The sequence below is a fragment of the Callospermophilus lateralis genome, chromosome 8 (assembly GCF_048772815.1).
Source record: "Callospermophilus lateralis isolate mCalLat2 chromosome 8, mCalLat2.hap1, whole genome shotgun sequence".
NCBI classification, from domain to species: Eukaryota; Metazoa; Chordata; class Mammalia; order Rodentia; family Sciuridae; genus Callospermophilus; species Callospermophilus lateralis.
Window position 1 is genome coordinate 68,794,199 of NC_135312.1, and position 21,664 is coordinate 68,815,862.

General features: G+C 62.0%; 2 protein-coding genes across 2 annotated transcripts in view; both read right to left on the reverse strand.

Annotated features, from left to right (window-relative positions):
- Positions 1–9,837, reverse strand: part of LOC143642052 (broad substrate specificity ATP-binding cassette transporter ABCG2-like) — a 97,682-nt gene extending 87,845 nt beyond the window's left edge. The window contains exons 1-2 of the mRNA XM_077110150.1: positions 9,369–9,837; positions 7,393–7,598 (exon numbers count right to left, since the gene is read on the reverse strand). Of these exons, the coding sequence (XP_076966265.1) occupies positions 7,393–7,598; positions 9,369–9,837 (675 nt within the window). The remainder of the gene's footprint in view (positions 1–7,392; positions 7,599–9,368) is intronic.
- An 8,958-nt stretch (positions 9,838–18,795) lies between these two features.
- On the reverse strand, positions 18,796–21,424 carry LOC143642053 (PRAME family member 12-like). Its single transcript, XM_077110151.1, has 3 exons — positions 21,138–21,424; positions 20,179–20,760; positions 18,796–19,276 (listed from the first exon to the last, which is right to left on the reverse strand). Exons 1-3 carry the CDS (start codon positions 21,422–21,424, stop codon positions 18,796–18,798), a joined length of 1,350 nt encoding a protein of 449 aa, XP_076966266.1.
- Positions 21,425–21,664: the final 240 nt, after the last annotated feature.

Below are 21,664 nucleotides of genomic sequence, written 5' to 3' on the forward strand. Positions count from 1 at the left end.
GGGGAGTGCATTCCACCCTGGCTGGGGCGGCTCCCTCAGGCACCCAGGGTGGAGGTGTCTCACCCCTGGAAGAGGGAATCCCCTCCTGCCTGGATGCAGTGGCATGTGGAGCTCTCCCTGGCACCCAGATTGGAGGGGTATCTCACCTGGAAGGGGGACTCCCTTCACCCTGGCTGCTGCAGCCAGTGGAGCTCCTTCCTGCACCTCGGGTGGAGGGGACCCACCCCGGGAGAGAGGAGTACCCTTGACCCTGGCTTCTGTGGCTTGTGGACCTCCTCCTGGGACCCAGGTTGAGGGGGTCTCCCCCCTGGAGAAGGGAGTGCCCTCGACCTGACCCTGGCTTCAACAGTGTCCTGAACTCTCCCTGTCACCCAGGTAGAGGAGCCCTGCCCCTGGAGAAGGGCGTCCCCTGGAGTCTGGCTGCAGCAGCATGTAGAGCTTCCCCCAGCACCCAAGATCAAGAGGTTTCGCCCATGGAGGGGGGAGTCCAGTCGAACCTGGGTGCAGCAGCGTGCAGAGATCCCCCTGGCACCCAGGGTGAAGGGTTCTCACTCTGGAGTGGGAAGTGCCCTCAAGCCTGGCTGCTGTGTCGTGCAGGGCTCCCCCACCACCCAGGGTGGAGGGGTCTCACCCCTGGAGGGGGGAGTCCTCTCCATCCTGGCTGCTCTGAGTGCGGAGCACCTCCTACACCCAGGGTGGGGGTATCTCCCCCTGGAGGGGAAAGTGCATTCAACCATGCCTGCAGTGGTGTGTGGAGCTCCCCCTGTCACCTAGGCTTTAGGAGTCTCCCCCCCCCCCATGGGGGAATGCCCTAGATCCTGGCTGCAGCAGAGCTTCTTCTGGCAGGGTGGCAGAAGGGAGTCCCCTGGAGTCTGGCTGCTGCAGCAGCATACAGAGCTCCTCCCTGCACCTAGGGTGGAGGGGTCCCGCCCCTTGATGGAGGAGTTCCCTAGACCAGGACTGCAGCAGTGTGTAGAGCTCTGCCTGGCACCCAGGGTGGAGGGGTCTGCCCCTGGAGGAAAAAGTCCCCTGGAGCCTGTCTGCAGCAGCATGCGGAGCTCGCCCTGGCATCCAGGGTATAGGGGCCTCGCCCCTGAAGTAGGGAAGTCTCTTGGAGGCTGGGTGCAGTGTCCTACGAAGCTCCCCCACTCACCCAGGGTGGAAGGATCCCGCCCCTGGAGAAAGGAGTCTCCTCCAGTCTGGCTAGGGCAGCATGCACAGATTCCCTGGACATGTAGGTTGAAGGGGTACCACGCTTGGAGGGTGAAGTCCCCTCCCCCTTGGCTGCAGCGGCATGTGGAGCTCCCCCTGGCACTCAGGTTGGAGGGGTCTCGCCCCTGGAGACAGGAGTCCACTCAACCCTGGCTGCACAGGAGTTTGGAGCTTCCCCTGACACCCAGGGTGAAGGGATCTTGCCCCTTGAGGGAGGTATCTCCTCGAGCCTGTGTGCCAGGGCCTGAGGAGCGACCCCTGGCACCCAGGGTGGAGAGGTCCCGCCCCTGTAGAAGGGAATCTCCTGGAGTCTGGCTACAGCAGCATGCAGAGCTCCCCCTGGCACCTAGGATGAAGGGGTCCCGCCCCTCGAGGGGGAAGTCCCTTTGGCCCTGGCTGCAGCAGAGTGCTGAGCTACCCCTGGCACCCAGAGTCAAGGGGTCTGCCCCTGGAGGGGGGGAGTGCCCTGGACCCTGGGTGCAGCAGCCTGCAGTCCTCACCTGGTATTCAGGGTGGAGGGGTTTCACCCCTTGTCTGGGGAAGTGCCATGAACCCTGGTTGCAATATGCAGAGCTCCCAGGGTGAAGAGGTCTCACCCCTGGAGGGGAGAGTGCACTCCACCCTGGCAGGGCGGCTTAAGAAGCTCCCTCAGGCACACAGGGTGGAGGGGTCTAGCCCCTGGAAGAGGGAGTCCCCTTGAGCCTCGGGGCAGCGGCATGCGGAGCTCTCCCAGACACCCAGGTTGGAGGAGTATCTCACCTGGAGTGGGGAGTCCCCTTGACCCTGGATGCTGCAGCCTGTGGAACTCCTTGCTGCACCCAGGCTGGAGGGGACGCCTCTGGAGAGAGGACCCTGGCTTCTGTGGCTTGTGGATCTCCCCCTGGGACCCAGGTTGGAGGGGTCTCGCCTCTGGAGAAGGGAGTGCCCTCGGCCCTGGCTTCAGCAGCGTGCTGAGCTTCCCCTGGCACCCAGGTGGAGGAGTCCCTCCCCTGAAGAAGGGCATACCCTGGAGTCTGGCTGCAGCAGCATGCAGAGCTCCCCCCAGCACCCAGGATGGAGAGGTTTCGCCCATGGAGGGGGGAGTTCCATGGAGCCTGGGTGCAGCGGAGTGCAGAGCTCCCCCTGGCACCCAGGGTGAAGGGGTCTTGCCCTTGGAGAAGGGAGTCTTGTGGAGTCTGGCTGAAGCAGCATATAGTGCTCCCTCCTGCACCTAGGGTGGAGGGGTCCCTCCCTTGGATGGAAGAGTTCCCTAGACTCTGGCTGCAGCAGAGTTCAGAGCTCCGCCTGGCACTCAGGGTGAAGGGGTCTCACCCCTGGAGTGAGGAGTGCCCTAGACACTGGTGCATGGGTTTAGGAGCTCCCCCAGGCACCCAGGTTAGAGGGGTCTCTTCCCTGGAGGGAAAAGTGCGCTCAACCCTGACTGCAGCAGAGTGTGCAGCTCCTTCTGGCACCCAGGGTGGATGGGTCCCGCCCCTGGAAAAGGGAGTCTTCTGGGGACTGGCTGCAGCAGCATGCTGAGCTCCCCCCCTGACCCTAGGGTGTAGGGGTTCTGCCCCTGGCAGGGGTGGAGTGCCCTTGACCCTGGCTGCAGTATGCAGAGCTCCCCTGGCTACCATGGCAGAGGGGTCTCGCCCTTGGAGAGGTAAGTACCCTCTACCCTGGCTGCAGTAGTATGCTGAGCTACCCCAGGCACCTAGGGTGGAAAGGTCTCCCCCCTGGAGCAGGGCGTGCCCTTGACCTTGGCTGCAGCAGTGTGTTGAGCTCCTGCTGCTCCCAGACTGGAATTGTTTGGCCCCTAAAGTGGGGAGTGCCCTTGACCCTGGCTGCAGCAGCATGCAGAGCTCCCCCAGGCTCCCAGGGTGAAGGGTCTCATCCCTAGAGGGGTAGTGCCCTGGATCCTGGCTGGGGCAGCATATGGAGCTCCCCCTGGCACCCAGGGTGGTGGGTTCTCGCCCCTGGAGGAAGGAGTCAGCTGGACTCTGGCTGCAGTGGCTTGAGGGGCTCTCCTGGGACCCAGGGTGGAGAAGTGTCACCTCTGGAGGGGTAGTCCTCTGAAGCCTGGTGCATTGTCCTGCAGAGCACCCCTACCCCCTGTATCCAGGTTGGAGGGGTCTCCTACTTGGAGTGGGGAGTGCCCTCAAGCCTGGCTGCTGCAGCGTGTGGAGCTCCCTCTGGCACCCAGGTTGAAGGGGTCTTGCTTCTGGAGGGGGATGTGCCCTAGACCCTGGCTTGGGAGCTTGAGGAGCTAGCTGCTTCTGTCACCTAGATTGGAGGGGTCTTGCCCATGGAGAAGGGAGTGCACTGGACCCTGGCTGCCTTAGTATGCATAGCTCCCTCATGCACAAAATGTGGAGGAGTCTCGCCCCTGGAGGGGGCAGTCCCCTCCAGCCTGGCTGCAGCAGCTTGGAGATCTCCCCCCACTCCTGGCTCCCAGGTTAGACAGGTCTCCCCTCTGGAAAGGGGACTGCTCTGGACCCTGGCTGCAGTGGCTTGTAGAGCTTTCTCAGCACCCATGGTGGAGGGGTCTCCAGCCTGGAGGTGAAAGTCTCCTCAACCCTGGCTGTGGCTGCTTGCTAAGCTCCCTCCACAACAAAGGTAGAGGGGTCTCGTTCCTTGAGGGGGGAGTCTGGTATACCCTAGTTGCAATGGCTTGTGGAGCTCCCCTGGCACCTAGGTTGGAAGGGTCTCCTGCCCGGAGGGGAAAGTGCCTTCAACCCTGGTTGCAGTGACTTGTGGAGCTCCCACAGGAAATCAGGTTGGAGCTGTCTCTCCTCTGGAGGAGGGGAGTGCCCTCAACCCTGGCTGCAGCAGTGGGGCTGAGCTCCTCCAGGCTCCCAGGACGGAAGGGTCTCCCCCTGGAGGGGGGAGTGCCCTGGAACCTGGCTGGGTGGGCATATGGAACTCCCTCTGGAACCCAGGGTTGAGGTGTTATGCTCCTAGAGAGTGGAGTATCCTTGGCCCTGGCTGTAATGGCGTGTGGAGCTCCCCCTGGCACCCAGGGTGGAGGGGTCCCGCCCCTGAAGAAGGGAATTCCCTGGAGTCTGGCTGCAGCAGCCTGCAGAGCTTCCCCCTGCACCTAGGGTGGAGGGGTCCTGTCATTGGAGGAGGAATCCCCACGACCCTGGCTGCAGCACTGTGAGGAGCTCCCTCTGGCACGCAGGATGGAGGGGTCTTGCCCCTGGAGAGGGGAGTGCCCTCGACCCTGGCTAGGGCAGAATAAGGAGCTCCTCCTGGCACCCAGGGTGGAGGGGTATCACCCCTGGAGGCTGGAGTCCCCTTGACCCTGGCTACAGCATTGTGCGGAGTTACTCAAAGGACCCAGGGTGGAGGGATCTCGCCTGTGGAGGGAGGAGTCCCATCGACCCTGGCTGTGAAAGCTTGCGGAGTTCCCCTCCCTCCAGCACCCAGGGTGAAGTGGTCCTGCCCCTGGAGTCCCCTCAAGTCCGGCTGAGACTTCGTGCAGAGCCCCCCCCCCCAGCTCCTAGGGTGGAGGGGTCTCGCACCTGGATGGGGGAGTCCCCTCGAAACTGGCTGCAGCAGGGATGCAGCTCTCCCGGACCTAGAGTGGATGGGTCTTGTCCCTGGAGGGGGGAGTCTCTTCAAGCCTGCCTGCAGCAGCATGCGGAGCTCGCCCTAGCACCCAAGATATAGGGGCCTCATCCTGGAGTGGGGAAGTCTCCTGGAGCATGGGTATTGCATCCTGCAGAGCTTCCCCAGTCACCCAGTGTGGAGGGGTCACGTCCCTGGAGGGTGGAGTCCACTTGAGCCTGGGTGCAGCATCTTGAGTAGCTCCCCCCGGCAGCCAGGGTGGAGGGGTCCCGCCCCTGGAGAAAGAATCCTCCTCCAGTCTGGCTGTAGGAGCATGCAGAGCTCCCTTGGGCACCTAGGGTGGAAGGGTCTCGCCCCTGGAGGTGGAGTACCCTCCACCTGGACTGCAGCAGCGTGCTGACCTCCCCCTGGCACCCAGGTTGGAGGGATCCTGCCATTGAAGGATCGAGACCCCTCAACCCTGGCTGCATCTGCTTGTGGAGCTCCCCCTCCCCCCCACCCAGGGTGGAGGGATTTCGCACCTTGAGGGGGAGTCTCATAGAGCCTCATCCTGGAGTGGGGAAGTCTCCTGGAGCATGGGTATTGCATTCTGCAGAGCTTCCCCAGTCACCCAGTGTGGAGGGGTCTCGGCCCTGGAGGGAGGAGTCCACTGGAGTCTAGCTGCAGCGGCATGCTGAGCTTCCCCTCCCCCCCCCCGCCCAGGGTGGAGGGGTCTCACACCTGGAGGGGGGAGTTTCCTTGAGCCTGGGTGCTGCATCATGCGGAGCTCCCCCTGACACCCAGGGTGACAGGGTTCCCTTACCGGAGAAAGGAGTCACCTGCAGTCAGGCTGCAGCGCCATTCAGAGCTCCCCCTGGCATCAAGGGTGGAGGGTTCATACCCCTGGAGAGGGGAGTCCTCTGTAATTTGGGTGAAGCATCCTGAGGGGCTCCCTCTGGTACCCAGGGTGGCAGGGTTCCTTTCTTGGAGAAGGGAGTCCCCTGGAGCCTGGGTATACCATCCTGAGACCCCTCCACCCTGGTAGCTCTCCCTAGCACACAGGGTGATGGGGTCTCGCCCATATAAGGGGGATTGCCCTCGACCCTGGCTTGGTCAGAGTAAGGAGCTCCTCCCTGCACCCAGTGTGGAGGGTCTTGCCCCTGGAGGGGGGACTGCCCTCGACACTGGCTGGGGCAGAGTAAGAAGCTCCTCTGGGCACCCAGGGAGGAGGGGTCTCTCCCCTGGAGAAGGGAGTGCCCTCGACTCTGGCTGGAGTGGAGTAAGGACCTCCTTCAGGCACCCAGGGTGTAGGGGTCCTGCCCCTGGAGATGGGAGTCCCCTGGAGTCGGGTTTCGGAGGTATGTAGAGCTCCCCCTGGCACCCAGGGAAGAGGGATCTCGCCCCTGGAGTAGGGAGTCTCCTGGAGCCTGGATGCTGAGGCCTGCAGAGCTCCCCCCCAGCACCTAGGGTGGTGGGGTCTCACACCTCTAGAAGGGAGTCCCCTCGAGTTTGGCTGCAGCAGCATTCAGAGCTCCCCAGGGCACCTAGGGTGGAGGGGTACCGCCCCAAGAATGGGGGAGTCCACTGGAACGTGGTTGAGCAGCTGGGAAGCAACCCTGGGCACCCAGGGTGGAGGGGTCTCCCCCCTCGAGGGTAGAGTCCAGTCAAGCCCAGGTGCAGTGGCATGCAGAGCTCCCCACCTCCCCGTGCACCCTAGGTGGAGTGGTCTCATGCCTGGAAGGGGGAATTCCTTGGAACCTAGGTGAGACAGCATGAGATGCTCCCCCAGGTATCTAGGGTGGAGAGGTCCTGCCACTGGAGCTGCAATTCCCCTTGACCCTGGCTTGACCCTGGCTGCAGTGGCCTGCAGAGTGACCTCAGGCACCCAGGGTAGAAGGGTCTCACGCCTGAGTGGGGAGTTCCCTCGAGCCTGGGTGGTGCAGTGGGTGGGGAGCTCCTCCAGGAACCTAGTCGAGGGATATCACCCCTGATTGGGGGGATTCTCCTCAACCCTGGCTGTAGTGTCCTGTGGAGCGACCCCAGGCACCCAGGATGGAGGGGTCTCACCCCTGGAGGGGTGAGTTCCCTTGGCCCTGGCTGCAGCTGTGTGCTGAGCTCCCTGGACACCCAGGGTGGAGGGTTCTCGCACGTGGAGGGGGAAGACCACTGGACCCTTGCTGAAGTGGCTTATGAGGCTCCCAGGCACCTAGGTTGGAGGGGTCTCGCTTCTGGAGAAGGGAGTGCCCTGGACCCTGACTGCAGCAGCTTGCAGAGCTCCCTCCAGCACCACCGAGGTTGGAGAGGTCTCCACCCTGGATGCAAGAGTGCTATCCACCATGGCTGCAGGCATGCTGAGCTCCCCCGCAACCCAGGTTAGAGGGGTCTTGCCTCTGGAGGGGAAAGTCTCCTCAACCCTGGCTGCAGCAGCGTGAGGAGCTCCCCTGGCACCCAGGGTGGAGGGTTCTAGCCCCTTAAGGGGGGAATCTCCTCGCTCGAGCCTGGGTGCAGCACCCTGTGGATCTCACCCTGGCACCCAGGTTGGAGGGGTCTCGCTTCTGGAGGGAGGAGTCCCATCAAGCTTGGCTGGGGCGGCATGCGGACCTCCCCAGGGCACCCAAAGTGGAGGAGTGTCACCTCTGGAGCGGGTAGTACCCTTGAACTTAGCTTGGGAAGAGTAAGGGGTTCCTCTCCGGCACCCAGGGTGGAGGTATCTCCCCTCTTTAGGCGGGAGTCTCCTCGCGCCTGGGTGCCGCTGCCTGTGGAGCTCCCCCTGGCACCCAGGGTGGTGGGGTCCCGCACCTCTAGAAGGAAGTCCCCTGGAGTCTGGCTGCGGCAACATGCAGAACTTCCCAGGGCACCTAGGGTGGAGGGGTACCATCTCAAGAAGGGGGAGTCCACTGGACCCTGGTTGAGCAGCTGTGGAGCGACCCCAGACACCCAGGGTGGAGGAGTCTGGCCCCTGGAGAGGGGAGTCTCCTCAAGCCTCAGTGCAGCAGAGTGTGGAGCTCCACCCAGTACCCTAGGTGGACGTGTCTCCCTCCGGGAGGGGGGAGTCCCCTCCAGCATGGGTGCAGTGGTGTGGGAAGCTTCCCCAGGCACCTAGGGTGGAGGGTTTCTGCCCCTGGAGGGAGGAGTCCCCTTGACCCTGACTGCTGCAGTATGCTGAGCTCACCTGGGCACCCAGGGTGGAGGGGTCTCGCCCCTTGATGAGGGAGTGCCCTCATCCCTGGGTGCAGCATGCAGAGCTCTCCTGGCTCCCAGCATGGAAGAGTCTCGCCCCTGGAAGTGGGAGTCCCCTTTGAGCCTAGATGCAGCGGCATGTGGAGCTTTCCCTGGCACACAGGTTGAAAGGGTCTCTCCCCTGGTGGGGGTAGTTCCCTTGACCCTGGCTGCAGCAGCATGTGGAGCTCCTTCCTGCACCCAGGGTGGAGGGGTGCCGCTCCTGGAGAAGGGAGTGCCCTTGACGTTGGGTGCAGCAGTGTGCTGAGCTCCCCCTGGCACCCAGGGTGGAGGAGTCCAGCCCCTGGAGAAGAAAATCCCCTGGAGTCTGACTGCAGCAGCATGCAGAGCTCTTGCCAGCACCCAGGGTGGGGAGGTTTTGCCCCTGGAGGGGGGGGGGTCCCCTGGAGCCTGGGTGCAGTGGCCTGTGGAGCTCCCCCCACCCACGCCTGGCACCCAGGGTGCAGGGATCTAGCCCCTGGATTGGGGAGTGCCCTGACCCTGGCTGCAGCAGCATGCTGAGCTCCCTCCAGCAAGCAGGTTGAAGGGGTCTCGCTTCAGTAGGGGGTTTGCGGAGCTACCCCTGGCACCCAGGTTCCAGAGGTCTCACTTCTGGAGAAGAAAGTGCACTTGACCCTGGCTACTGCAGCACTTTGTAGCTCCCTCAGGCACCCAGGGTGGAGGAGTATCACCCCTGGAGAGGGGAGTTCCCTGGAGCCTGGCTGCAACAGTCTGAGGAGCTCCCACTGGCACACAGGTTGGAGGGGTCTCGCCCGTGGAGAAGGGAGTCTCCTTTAGTCTGTCTGCAGCAGCTTGCAGAGCTACCCTGGGCACCTAGGTTGCAGGGGTCCCTTCCCTGGATGGTGGAGTCCCCTCGACCCTGGCTGTAGCAGTATGCAGAGCTACACCCAGGACACCCAGGGTGGAGGCGTCTTGCTCCTGGAGGAGGCATTCCCCTCTTTCCTGGCTGCGGAGGCATGTGGGGCTCCCCCTGGCACCCAGGGTGGAGGGGTCTTGCTGCTGGGGGTGGGAATCCCCTTGACACTGGCTGCAGCAGCAGGTGGAGCTCCTTCCTGCACCCAGGGTGGAGGGGTCCCGCCCCTGCAGAAGGAAGACTCCTGGAGTCTGGCTGCAGCAGCATGCAGAGCTCCCACCAGCACCCAGGGTGGAGAGGTTTCGCCCCTGGAGGGAGGGTCCCCTCGAGCTTAGGTGCATAGGCATGGGGAGCTCCCCCAGGCACCTATGGTGGAGGGATTTTGCCCCTGCTGGGGGGATTTCCCTCGACACTGGCTGCAGTGGGATGTGGAGCGACCCCAGGCACCAAGGGTGGAGGAGTCTCGCCCCTGGAGGGGAGAGTCCCCTTGACCTTGGCTGAAGCTGCCTATGGAGCTCCTCCCCCACACACACACCCAGGGTGTAGGGGTCTTGGACGTGGAGGGGGAAGCCCCTGGACCCTTGCTTCAGTGGCTTGAGGGCCTCCCCTGGCACCCAGGGTGAAGGGGTCCCATCCCTGGAGGGGGGAGTTGAGCCTGGATGTGGTGGCGTGCAGTGTCCCCCTGGCACCAAGGATGAAGGGGTCTCCACCTTGGAGAGGGGAGTGCCCTCCACTCTGGCTGCAGGGGAGCTGAGCTCCTCCAGGTACCCAGGTTGGAGGGGCCTCGCCCCTCGAGAACGGAGTGTCCTGGACCCTGGCTGCAGCAGTATGCGGAGCTTCCCCTGGCACCCAGAGTGAAGGGTCTCCTCCCTAGAGTGTGGAGTGCCCTCGAAACTGGCTGCAGCAGCCTGCAGAGCTCCCCCAGCACCAAGGTTGGAGGGGTCTCCACCCTGGAGGGGGGAGGGCCCTCCACCCTGGCTGCAGGCTTGCTGAGCTCCCCCCATAACCCAGGTTGGAGGGGTTTCACCCCTGGAGGGGAAAGTCCCCTCAAACCTGGCTGCAGTTTCATGAGGAGCTCCCCTGGCACCAGGGTGGAGGGGTCTCACCCCTTGAAGGGGGGAGTCTCCTCGGTGGAAATGGGAGTTCCCTCTACCCTGGCTGCAATGGTGTTTGGAGCTCCCCTAGGCACCCAGGGTGGATTGGTCCTGCATCTGGAGAAGGGGGTGCCCTCGACCCTGGCTGGGGCAGAGTAAGGAGCTCCTCCAGGCACCCAGGGTGGAGGGGGGAGTTCCCTTGACCCTGGATGCAGCTGTATATGAAGCTCCCCCAGGACCCTAGGATGGAGGGGTCACTCTCCTGGAGGGGAGGAGTCCTCTCAACCCTGGCTACAGCGGCTTTCTGAGCGACCCCCAGCAGCCAGGGTGGAGGGATCTCCCACTTGGAGGGGGGGAGTGCCCTCAACCCTGGCTGGAGCAGAGTAAGGAGCTCCTGCAGGCACCCATTGTGGAGGGGTATTGCCCCTGGAGGGGGGAGTCCCCTCGACCCTGGCTGCAGGGAGTGTGGAGCTCTCTCCAGCACCAAGGGTGGAGGGGTCTCAACCCTGGAGGGGGGAGTTTCCTTGACCATGAGTGCAGCGGCCCAGGAGCTTCCCCAGCACCCAGGTCTAGGGGTCCCCCCTCGAGGGGAAAGTACCCTCAACCCTGGCTGCTGTGGTGTGCAGAGCTCCTCCAAGTTGAAAGGGCCTCTCCCTTTGAGGGGGGAGTGCCCTAGACCAGGCTGCAGTAGCATGCAGAGCTCCTTCCTGCACCCAGGGTCGAAGGGTCTCCCCCCTGAAGGGGGGAGTCTCCTGGACCCTGGCTGCAGTGGCGTGCGATGTTCCCTCAGGCTTCTAGGGTGGAGGGGTCTCGCCCCTGTAGGGGAAAGTTCCCTTGACCCTGGCTTCAGTGGCATGCAGAGCGACCCCCAGCACCTTTGGTGGAAATGTCTCACCCCTGTGGGGGGGGAGTCCCATAGACCCTGGCTGAGGCTAAGTGTGGAGAGCTCCCCCTGTCACTTAGGGTGGAGTGGTTTCCCCTCTGGAGGGGGGAAGTGCACTGGACCCTGACTGTGGAGGCATGTGGAGCTCCCCCTGGCACCAAGGGTGGAGGGGTCTCGCCAATGGAGGAGGGAGTGCCCTCCACCCTGGCTGAAGTGGAGTAAGGAGCTCCTCCAGGCACCCAGGGTGGATGGGTCTCCCCCCTGGAGGGAAGAGTCCCCTGGACCCTGGCTGCAGCGGTGTGTGGAGCTCCCCCAGGCACCTAGGTTGGAGAGGTCTTGCCCCTGTAGAGGGGTGTGCCCTTGACCCTGGCTGCAACAGTGAGGGGTGCTCCCCCTGGCTCTCCACTGGAGTGGGGGGAGTGCCCTGGACCCTGGGTTTGATGGCTGCAGAGCTTTCTTGGGCACACAGGGTAGAGGGGTCTCGCCCCTCTAAGGCGGAGTGCCCTCCAACCTGGCTGCAGCAGCATGCAGAGCTCCCTAGGCTTCCAGGGTGAAGGGATCTCACGCTTGGAGGGGGGAGTCCCATGGAGCCTGGGATCAGCGGCTCATGGAGCTCCCCAGGCAGCTAGGGAGAAGGGGTCCCGCCAATGGAAGGGGGATTCCTTTTGATCCTAGCTGAAGCAGCATGCAGAGCCAACCCCAGTACCCAGTTTGGAGGAGTCTCCCCCCTGGAGGGGAAAATGCCCTCAACCCTGGCTGCAATGGCATGCTGAGTTCCCCTTGGCACTCAGGTTGGAGGGTCTGGCCCCTGGAGAGGGTGTCCCCTTGACCCTGGCTGCCCTGATGTGTGGAGCTCCCCCAGGCACCTAGGGTGGAGGGGTCTTGCCCCTTTAGGGGGTGTTAAGGTCTGTAAACAAGTCAGGATGGCACCTGGTATTTTGCCAGAGAAATGTTAGAGTCAGTAAACAAGTCTGCATGGTGCCTGGCAAAATGCCAGAGGGAGTGGTTTGTGAAGTAACAAAAGCAAGCCATTAAGTGTGGAGATTCCTATTGGTTGACTGCTGTATCTATTTTATGCTAATTAGATAAGCTGTGTAAAATGTATAAATACCACTTCTGTCCTACAATAAAAGGCTCCTACTCCTGCTGTATCAAGGTACACAAGTCATTCGTCACCCCCCGGATATTTTGCTGCAGCCGGACTGTGGCAAGGGGGGAGTGCCCTGGACCTTGGATGCAGCAGTGTGGGGTGCTTCCCCTAGCTCCCAGGGTGGAGGGGTCCCGCTCCTGGAGGAGGGAGTTCCCTGGACCCTGGCTCCAGTGGCATGCTGAGCTCCCCCTGGCACCCAGGTTGGAGGGTCTCACCCCTGGAGTGGGAAGTCTCCTGGAGCCTGGGTGTGGTGGCGTTCAGAGATTACCCCCGGCACCCAGCTTGGAGGGGTCTCACTCCTGAAAGGGGGAGTCTGGGTGCAGAGGCATGCGGAGCTCCCCTAGCACCCACAGTGGAGGGGTCTCGCCCTGAAAGGGGAGTGCCCTCGACCCTGACTGCAGCGTGTAGAGCTCCCCTGGCTCCCATGGTAGAGAGGTCTTGCCTCTGGAGGGGGAGTGCCCTCCACCCTGGCTGGGGAGGTGTTTGGAGTTCCCTCCTGCACCCAGGGTGGAAAGGTCTCACCCTGGAGGGGGGAGTGCCCTCTACCCAGGCTGGGGCAGCATAGGGAACTTCCCCTGGCACCCAGGTTGGAGGGATCTCACCCCTGGAGCGGGGATTCCACTCAACTCTTACTGAAGAGGCTGCAGAGATTCCCCCAGCACCCAGCGTGGAGGGGTCTCACTCCTGAAAGGGGGAGTCTTTTTGAGTCTGGGTGCAGAGGCATGCAGAGCTCCCCCAGCACCCATGGTGGAGGGGTCTTGCCCTGAAAGGGGAGTGCCCTCGACCCTGGCTGCAGCCGGTAGAGCTCCCCTGGCTCTAATGGTAGAGGGGTCTCGCCTCTGGAGGAGGGAGTACCCTCCACCCTGGCTGGGGAGGTGTATGGAGTTCCCTCCTGCACCCAGGGTGTAGGGGTCTTGCCCCGGGAGTGGGGAGTGCCCTCGACTTTGGCTGTGGTGGCCTGTGGAGCTCCCACCTGCACCCAGGGTGGAGGGATTTCGTTCTTGGAGGAGAAAGTGCCCTTCATCCTGGCAGGCCAGTGTATGAAGCTCCCCCTGGCACCCAGGGTGAAGGGGCCTTGTCCAGGAGAGGGAATGCCCTCAACCCTGGCTGGGGCGGCATGTGGAGCTCCCCTTGACACCCAGGCTGGAGGGGTCTCGCCCCTTGAGGGGGAATCTCCTGGAGCCTGGGTGCCACGGCCAATGGAGTTCCCACCCTGCACCCAGGGTGGAGGGGTCCTGCACTTGTAGAGGGAGTCCCCTTGAGTCTGGCTGTGGCAGCATGCAGAGCTCTCCAAGGCGCCTAGGGTGAAGGGGTTTCGCCCCTAGATGGGGGAGTCCACTGGATCCTGGATGAAGTGGCTGTGGAGCGACCCCAGGCGCCCAGGGTGGAAGGGTCTAGCCCTAGGAGGAGGGAGTCAGCTGCGTGTGGAGCTGCCCCCTTCACCCAGGGTGGAGGGGTCTCGAGTCTGGAGCGGGGGAGTCCCCTGGAGCCCTGTCACAGCTGGTCTGAGAGCCTCACACCCAATCAGGGAGGTATCTAGTCACGTGTGAGAACGGCTTCCCACAGAGGCTGGAGCCTGGAGGGGGAGTCCCCTGGAGCCTGGTTGTGGCAGCGTGCAGAGCTTGCACTGGCACCTAGGTTGGTAGGGTCCCGCCCCTGAAGGGGAGAGTCCCCTCGACCCTGGCTGCAGTAGAGTGTGGGGCTCCCCCTGGCACTCAGGTTGGAGGAGTCTCCCCCCTGGAGATGGGAGTCCCTTCAACCCTGGCTGCAGTGATGTTTGGAGCTCCCCCAGGCACCCAGGGTGGAAGGATCTCGCACCTGGAGAAGGGAGTATCATGGACCCTGGGTGCAGCAACCTGCAGACCTCACTAGGCATTCAGAGTGGAGGGGTCTCGACCCTGGAGGGGGAAGTGCCATTGATTCTGGCTGCAGCATGAAGAGCTCCCCTGGCTCCCAGGATGAAGGGGTCTTGCTCCTGGACTGGGCTGTAAACACCACCATTGCTGGGATAACATAATAAGCTCCCTCAGGCAACCAGGGTGGAGGGGTCTCGCCCATGGAACAGGGAGTCCCCTCAAGCCTGGGTGCAGTGGCATGCGGAAGCTCTCCCTGGCACCCAGGTTAGAAGGGTTTCTTACCTGGGGGAGGGAGTCCCCTTGACCCTGGCTACTGCAGCATGTGGAGATCCTTCCTGCACCCAGGGTGGAGGAGTCCTGCCCCTGGAGAGGATCCTCCCCTGGAGTCTGCTGGAGCAGCATGCAGAGCTCCTGCCCCAGCACCCAGGGCAGAGAGGTTTAGTCTGTGGAGTTGGGAGTCCCCTTGAGCCTGGGAGCAGTGGCGTGCAAAGTTCCCCCGGGCACCCAGGGGTCTTACCCGTGGAGCGGGGCATGCAGGGCTCCCCCACCACCCAGGGTGGAGGTGTCTTTTTCCTGGAGGGGGGAGTCCCCTCCACCCTGGCACCCAGGCACCCTGGGTGGAGAGGAGTCTCCCTTCTGGAATGGAGAGTCCACTCGAACCTGGCTGCAGCTGGGTGCGGAGCTCCCCCCAACACCCAGGGTGGGGATGTTTCCCCCTAGAGGGGAAAGTGCCTTCAACCCTGCCTACAGTGGTGTGGGTAGCTCCCCCTGGCACCCAGGATTGAGGGGTCTCTACCCTGGAAGGGAGAATGCCCTAGATCCTGGCTGCAGCAGCGTGATGTGGAGCTCCTTCTGACACCCAGTTTGGAGAGGTCCTGCCCCTGGGGAAGGGAGTCCCCTGGTGTCTGGCTACAGCATCATAGAGAGTTTCGCCCTGAACCTAGGGTGGAGTGGTCCCTCCTGGACAGAGGAGTCCCTAGACCCTGGCTGCAATAGCATGCAGAGCTCTGCCTGGAACCCAAGGTGGAGAGGTCTTGCCCCTGGAGGGGGGAGTCTACTTGACCCGGGTGCAGCATCCTGCGGAGCTCAGGCCTAGCACCCAGGGTGGAGGGGTCCTACCCCTGGAGAAGGGAGTCTCCTCCAGTCTGGCTGTGGCCTCATGCAGAGCTCCCCAGGCACCTAAGCTGGAGGGGTCTCGCCCTTGGAAGGGGGAGTACTCTGGACCCTGGATGTAGTGGCATGTGGAGCTCAATCTGGCACCCAGGTTGGAGGGGTCTCACCCCTGGAGAAGAAAGTGCCTTCGACACTGGCTGCAGCAGCATACTGAACTCCCCTTGGCACCCAGGGTGAAGGAGTCCCACCCCTGGAAAAGGGAGTCCCCTGGAGTCTGGCTGCAGCAGCATGCAGAGCTCCCCCATTGCACCTAGGGTGGAGGGATCCAGTGATTGGAGGAGGGAGTCCCCTCTGACCCTAGATACATCTGCGTGTGGAGCTCCCCCCTCCCCCCACCCAGGGTGGAGGGGTCTCACCCTTGGATGGGGGATTCCCCTGGAGCCTGGGTGCAGCCACATGAGGAGCTTTCCCCTGCACCCAAGGTGGAGGGGTATGTCCCCTAGAGTAGGGAGGGCCCTCGGTCCTGGCTGCAGCAGCATGCAGACCAACCCCCAGCACCCAGGGTTCAGGGGTCTCGCCCCTGGAGGGGGTGAGTCCACTGAGCCTGGGTGCAGAATCATATGGAACTCCCCTCTGGCACACAGGGTGGAGGGTTCCTGACCCTGGAGAAGAGAGCCTTCTCCAGTCTGGCTAGGCAGCATGCACAGATGTCCTGGGCACATAGGTTGGAGGGGTCCCGTGCCTGGAGGGGGAAGTCCCTTTGACCCTGGTTGCAGCAGCGTGCTGAGTTCCCCCTGGCACCCAGGGTGAAGGGGTCTTGCCCTTGGAGGGGGAAGTGCCATGGACCCTGGCTGCAGCATGCAGAGCTACCCTGGCTCCCAGGGTGAAGGGGTCTTGTTCCTGGACTGGGGTGTTCACTCCATCATGGCTTGGATGATGTAAGAAACTCCCTCAGGCAACCATGGTGGAGGGGTCTCACTCCTGGAACAGGGAGTCCCCTGGAGCCTGGGAGCAGGGGCATGCGGAAGCTCTTCCTAGCAGCCAGGTTAGAGGGGTTTCTCAACTGGAGGAAGGAATCCCCTTGACACTGGCTACTGCAGCAAGTGGAGCTCCTTCCTGCACCCAGGGGGAGGGGACCCGCCCCTGGAGGGAGGAGTACCCTGCATCCTGGCTTCTGTGGTGTGTGGACCTCCCCCTGGGACCCAGGTTAGAGGGGTCTGGCCCCTAGAGAAGAGAGGGCCCTTGACCCTGGCTTCAGCAGCGTGCTGAGCTTACCCTGGCACCCAGAGTGGAGGAGTCCTGCCCCTAGAGAAGGGTGTCCCCTGGAGTCTGGCTGCAGCAGCATGCAGAGCTCCCCCTAGCCCCCAGAGTGGAGAGGTTTCGCCCATGGAAGGGGGGAGTCCCCTGGAGCCTGGTTGCAGCGTGTGCGGAGCTCCCTAGGGCACCGGGTGAAGGGATCTTGCCCCTGGTGCCCGGAATGCCCTGGACCCTGGCTGCAATGGCGTGCAGGGCTCTCCCATCACTCAGGGTTGAGGGGTCTCGCCCCTGGACGAGGGAGTCCACTGGACCCTGGCTGCAGTGACATGCTGAGCGATCCCCAGGCACCGAAGTTGGAGGGGTCTTGCCACTGGAGGGGGAGTCCCCATAACCCTGGCAGCAGCAGCATGCGGAGCTCCCCTGGAACTCAGAGTGGAGGGGTCTCACCCCTTGATGGGGGAGTCTTCTAGAGCCTGGGTGCAGCGGCCTGTGGAGCGCACCCTGCTACCCAGGGTGGAGGGGTCTCGCCGCTGGAGGAGAAAATCCCCTCCGCCTGGCTGCGCTGCCTGCGGAGCTCCACCAGGCAACCAGATTGAAGGGGTCTCACCCTTGGAGGGGGAGTACCCTGGAATCAGACTTGGGAAGAATAAGGAGCTCCTGCAGGCACCCAGGGTGGAGGCGTCTAGCCCCTGGAGGGGGGAGTCCCCTCCACCCTGGCTACAGCATTGTGCTGAGCTACCTCAAGCACCCAGGGTGGAGAGGTCTCCCCCTGGAGCAGGGAGTGCCCCAGACCCTGGCTGTGGTGGAGTAAGGAACTCATTCCAGCACCCAGGGAGGAGGGGTCATGCCATGGAGGGGGGAGTCCCCTCAACCCTGGATGAAGCTGTGTGTGGAGCTACCTCTGGCACCCAAGGTGGAGGAGACTCACCCCTTGAGAGGAGAGTTTCTTGGAGACTGGGAGTAGCAGCCTGTGGAGCTCTCCCTGGGGCACCCAGGGTGAAGGGGTCTCGCTCTTGGAGGGGGAAGTCCCCTCGAGCCTGGGTGAAGCATCATGTGGAGCTCCCCGCCCCAGCACTCAGGGTGGCGGGGTCCCATTTTTGGAGAAGTCAGGCCCCTCCAGCCAGGGTGCAGCAGCTGTGTGGAGATCTCCCCTGTCCCCTGGGTTGAGGGGTTTCACCCCTAGAGGGGGGAGTCTCCTCGACCCTGGCTGCAGCAGTGTGTGGAGCTCTACCAGGCACCCAGGGTAGAAGGTTCTCCCCTGGAGAGGGGACTGCCCTCAACCGTGGGTGCAGCAGCATGCAGAGCTACCCCTGGCACTCAGGGTGGAGTGGTCCTGCCCCTAGAGATGGGAGTCCCATTGAGTCTGTCTGCAGAGGCTTGAGGAGCTTCCCCTGGCACACAGGTTGGAGTCTTCTTGCCCCTGGAGAGGGAGTGCCCTCTACCCTGGCTGAGGTGAAGTAAGGAGCTCCTCCAGGCACCCAGTGTGGAGGGGTATAGCCCCTGGAGGGGCGAGTCCCCTCCACCCTGGCTGCAGGGGCTTGTGGAGCTTCCTTCCGCAGCAAGGGTGGAGGGGTCTCGCCCCTGGAGGGGGGAGTCTCCTCGACCCTGGCTGTAGCGGCTTGCTTAGCTTCCTTGGCACCCAGGTCTAGAGGTCTCATTCCTGGAGGGGAAAGTACCCTCAACCCTGGCTGCTGTGGCATGCGGAGCTCCCCATGGCACCCAGGTTGGAGAGGCCTCTCCCTTTGAGGGCAGAGTGCCCTGGACCCTGGCTGCAGCAGCATGCAGAGCTCCTTCCTGCACCCAGGGTGGAGGGGTCCTGTCCCTAGAGAAGGGTATCTCCTTGAGTCTGGCTGCAGCAGCATGCAGAGCTCCCCTCTGCACCTAGGGTGGAGGTGTCCGGCCCCTGGAGGGAGGAGTCCCTTCAACCAAGCCTGCAGCTGCATGAGGAGCTCCCCAGACACTCAGGGTGGAGAGGTCTACCTGGAGGGAAAAGTGCCCTCAACCCTGGCTGCAGTGGTGTGCGGAGCTCCTTCGGGCACCCAGGATGGAGGGGTCCCGCCCCTGGAGAAGGGAGTCCCCTGGAATCTTGCTGCAGCAGCTTGCAGAGCTCCCCCTGCCCCTAGAGTGGAGGGGTACCCCCCCTGGAGGAGAAAGTGCCCTCCACCCTGGCTGGGGCTGCGAACAGAGCTCCCCCTGGCACCCACGGTGGTGGAGGGGTTTCGCCCCTTGAGGGGGGAGTATCCTATAGCCTGGATGATGAGGTCTGCGGAGCTCCCCCCTCCCCCCACACACTCAGGGTGGAGGGGTCTGAAGCCTGGAGGGGGGAGTGCCCTGGAGACTGGTTGTAGCAGCTTGCAGAGCTTGCCCTGGCACCTAGGTTGGAGGGGTCCCACCCATGGAGGGGGTGTCCCCTCGACCCTGGCTGCAGGGTCCTAAAGGTCCTGTCCTTGGCAGGCTTCCCTCCAATGGAGCCCCCTGCTGTACTTTCCTTTCCCCATCCACACTCCAGGCAATGTCTGAAATGGAGGGCTCTGTGTTCCCTATAAGGTGACCTTACATCCTGGTTATAACTCCAATTGCCTAGAAGTACGCTTTTGAAACACACCCAACTAGGCAGGTGTTGGACAGGAGCAGTGAATGAGGCCCTGGTTATACATGAACTTGGAGCCACAACGACGACAGGGGACAGTACAGAACACAAGGATGTTTGGCTGCCTAAAGTCCCTCACTATTGCTGTCAGCTCAGCACAGAGTTGGGAACATCTCCCTGGGTGGATGGTACCCCAGGCATCATAGCTCTCCACAGGGGCAGGGTACAGCTCTATGCTCAACTGGCTCAGCCTGGCAGTGTGAAGCAGCAGGTCCCTCAGGGTTGACATAGAGAGGCAGTTCCCATGGAAGCTCAAGACCACAAGCTGGGAGCAGCGGCTCAGGGCAGGCAGGAGAGTCTGGAGCTGGGAGTCAGTGATCCCGCAAGCTTCCAAGTCCAGAATGTTCAGGGTGGTTGCAGTGCTGTCCAGCAGGATTTGGAGGGGCTCCAGACTGAAATTGGTCAGTTTGATGCCCCTCAGTTCCAGGTGTCTGAGCTGCCTGGTGTTTGGATATCGGGAAAGATAATTTCAGTCAGAATCTGACAGTGGGCAGTTGGTTACTGAGAGGGTCTTCAGGGGGGTCTTCAGGTGCCTAAGGAAAAACCAGAAAGTTAGTACTGAGGAGCAATGTCAAGGAGGGAGAAGACAAATTGGCCCAAACCCAAAGTCACCCTGGTGATCTGACAATCAGAATGCTGCCTTTTGCAGAATCTGGTCATTCACATCACCCCACGTCAGGGTGAGCCTTTCACCACATCTCCTGTGAACAGATGAGTCCACATCTCTGTGTCCCCTCCTCACTGCCAAGCAGAAAGTCACAGGTCTGGCCACAGGTGGTCATGGGGAGTCATGTATAAAGAACAAATTTGGGCAGGATGTAACAAAATCCCCTGGGGTTAACCATCTGAGAGGCTCACACCCTATATCCTCAGCAAGATTTCCACCCCTGCTCCTGACCCTTATACCCAGGATCACTACCTGGAGTTCAGAACAGCCTTCCCCAAGTGGGTATAGAGGCAGGTCCTCTGCTCCAAGCTGGGGATCACAGAGCTTCCCTGTTGACAGGTGTCAGTGTGGGGGCTTCCCTCCTTCCAAGCCCTCTTTTCTACCCACTTTCCACCACCTTATTTGGACAGGCCTCCCATGGAGGAAACATCAATACCATCCCTAGCTCCTGTCTTTCCCAACTGGATTCCCAGCATGGTGGCACTTCCCCTACTATGGACTCACTTAGGAGTCTGTTCCAGTGCACATTATGGGATCTAGCTTCAGGATTGAATAGGAACAAAAGGATAGGTTATTTACCTTCCAGTGACTTATTAACCATGAGAGTGTCAGTGGCTGGTAGGTGCAAATTTCCTGTAACTGGTCTGCAGAGGGTGCTCACCCCCCCTTACTCACCTCAGCACCTGTTCTAGGTGGCCCTTGAGGAGGAAGACAGCATTGGCACAGAACTTCTGCAGGCAGTCCATCCTGAGGAACTGTGAGGTAAGCTGAGCGAACAGCTGCTCCTGCTCCTCTTGGGAGGTGTAGGCAGGCACATAGACCTGAGAGACAAGCAGCTTCCTCAGGTTCCTCATCTGGCCCAAGAAAGGAGCAAAAGCAGCCAAGGTGGAGGCTGCCCAGGTGCAGTGCACTTCCACCTTCTGGACAGAGTCCAGCTGCAACAGTCTCAGGACCTTCCTGGTGTGGCTGGTGGGTTTCCCAAAGATCTTCAGCCTATTGCAACACAGGTGCAGCCTGTCCCTTCTCTGTTTGACCCACAGGAACAAGTGGGTCAGGAATTCATTTAGGGGTCTTTTTCTGAGGCTCAAGTCTATGAAAACCTTGAAGGGTTGCTTAGCTACCATTGCTGGACCAAGTTTCAATGTTCGATTCTTCTTAATGTCTTCTGGGGAGCAGGCATCAACCACGGCTCCAGACCACATCCTCCAGAAGTTCTGGGGAACATTCCGCAAATCCAGCACCTGCAGTTTCCACCTCCTACAGGGACGACAGCAGAGTCTCAGCCCTGAGGCCCCTTCCTTCACCTCTCAGCTGCTGCCCCCTGCTCCACCTCTTCCTTCTGTCTCACTTTTCTCCATCCACTTCCATCCAATGCAGCCTGGTGTCCCCACTTGTACAGACTGAGGCAGGGGCAGGTACAGCCTCCTTCATGGGTCACCACAGCTGCCACAAGCACCTCCACATCTGGAAGCCTTTCCCACATGGGGCTCAGCATGGCCAAGGCCTCTCCACCCCTCCTTTCTGGCAGCACTGGAAGCCTGTGGTGCACAATTCAGCACCCATTCTCCCTCCTATACCCATCCCTTCCCTGGCCCCGAGGGTGCTCCCTTCCAGGCCACCTAGGTCCCCCTTACCTGGGGTGATCCTGCTGGGCAATCAGCATGTCCAGCCCTTCCAGAGCCACTCGAATCATCTCAAGCTGTGACTTCCTCATCAGGGCCCCCAGGGGCAGGCGGGTGAAGGGCCAGGCCTGCACCATTTTCTTCAGGACCTCAGTGTGTCCCCTGCTGAAGGCCTCCACAAAGAGTGGTGGGAAGAGCTCTATGGGCAGTTCCTCCAGATCCAGGACAGCCCTGGACTTGTTGCTCAGCAGGCTGCGCCCTGCCAGCTCCAGCAGCGTGGGTGGGGACTGGATGCTCATCCTGGGGAGTCTGAAAGAAGAAAGATTCTGGAAAATGGTCCAGAGAAAAGGCCACTATCCCATCCATTGCCAGCCTCTGGGAAGGGGGTACTGGGAAGTCTATAAGCACACCTCACTCTTATGGTTGAAAGCTTTGGATTATTATTTAGTCCTTTTAAAAGGGGAATTGGAGTGTCATGTGACCTAAAAAGTAGGCTCCTAGATTCAACAACTATATGGCTGGAAATGGACTGGCCCTTA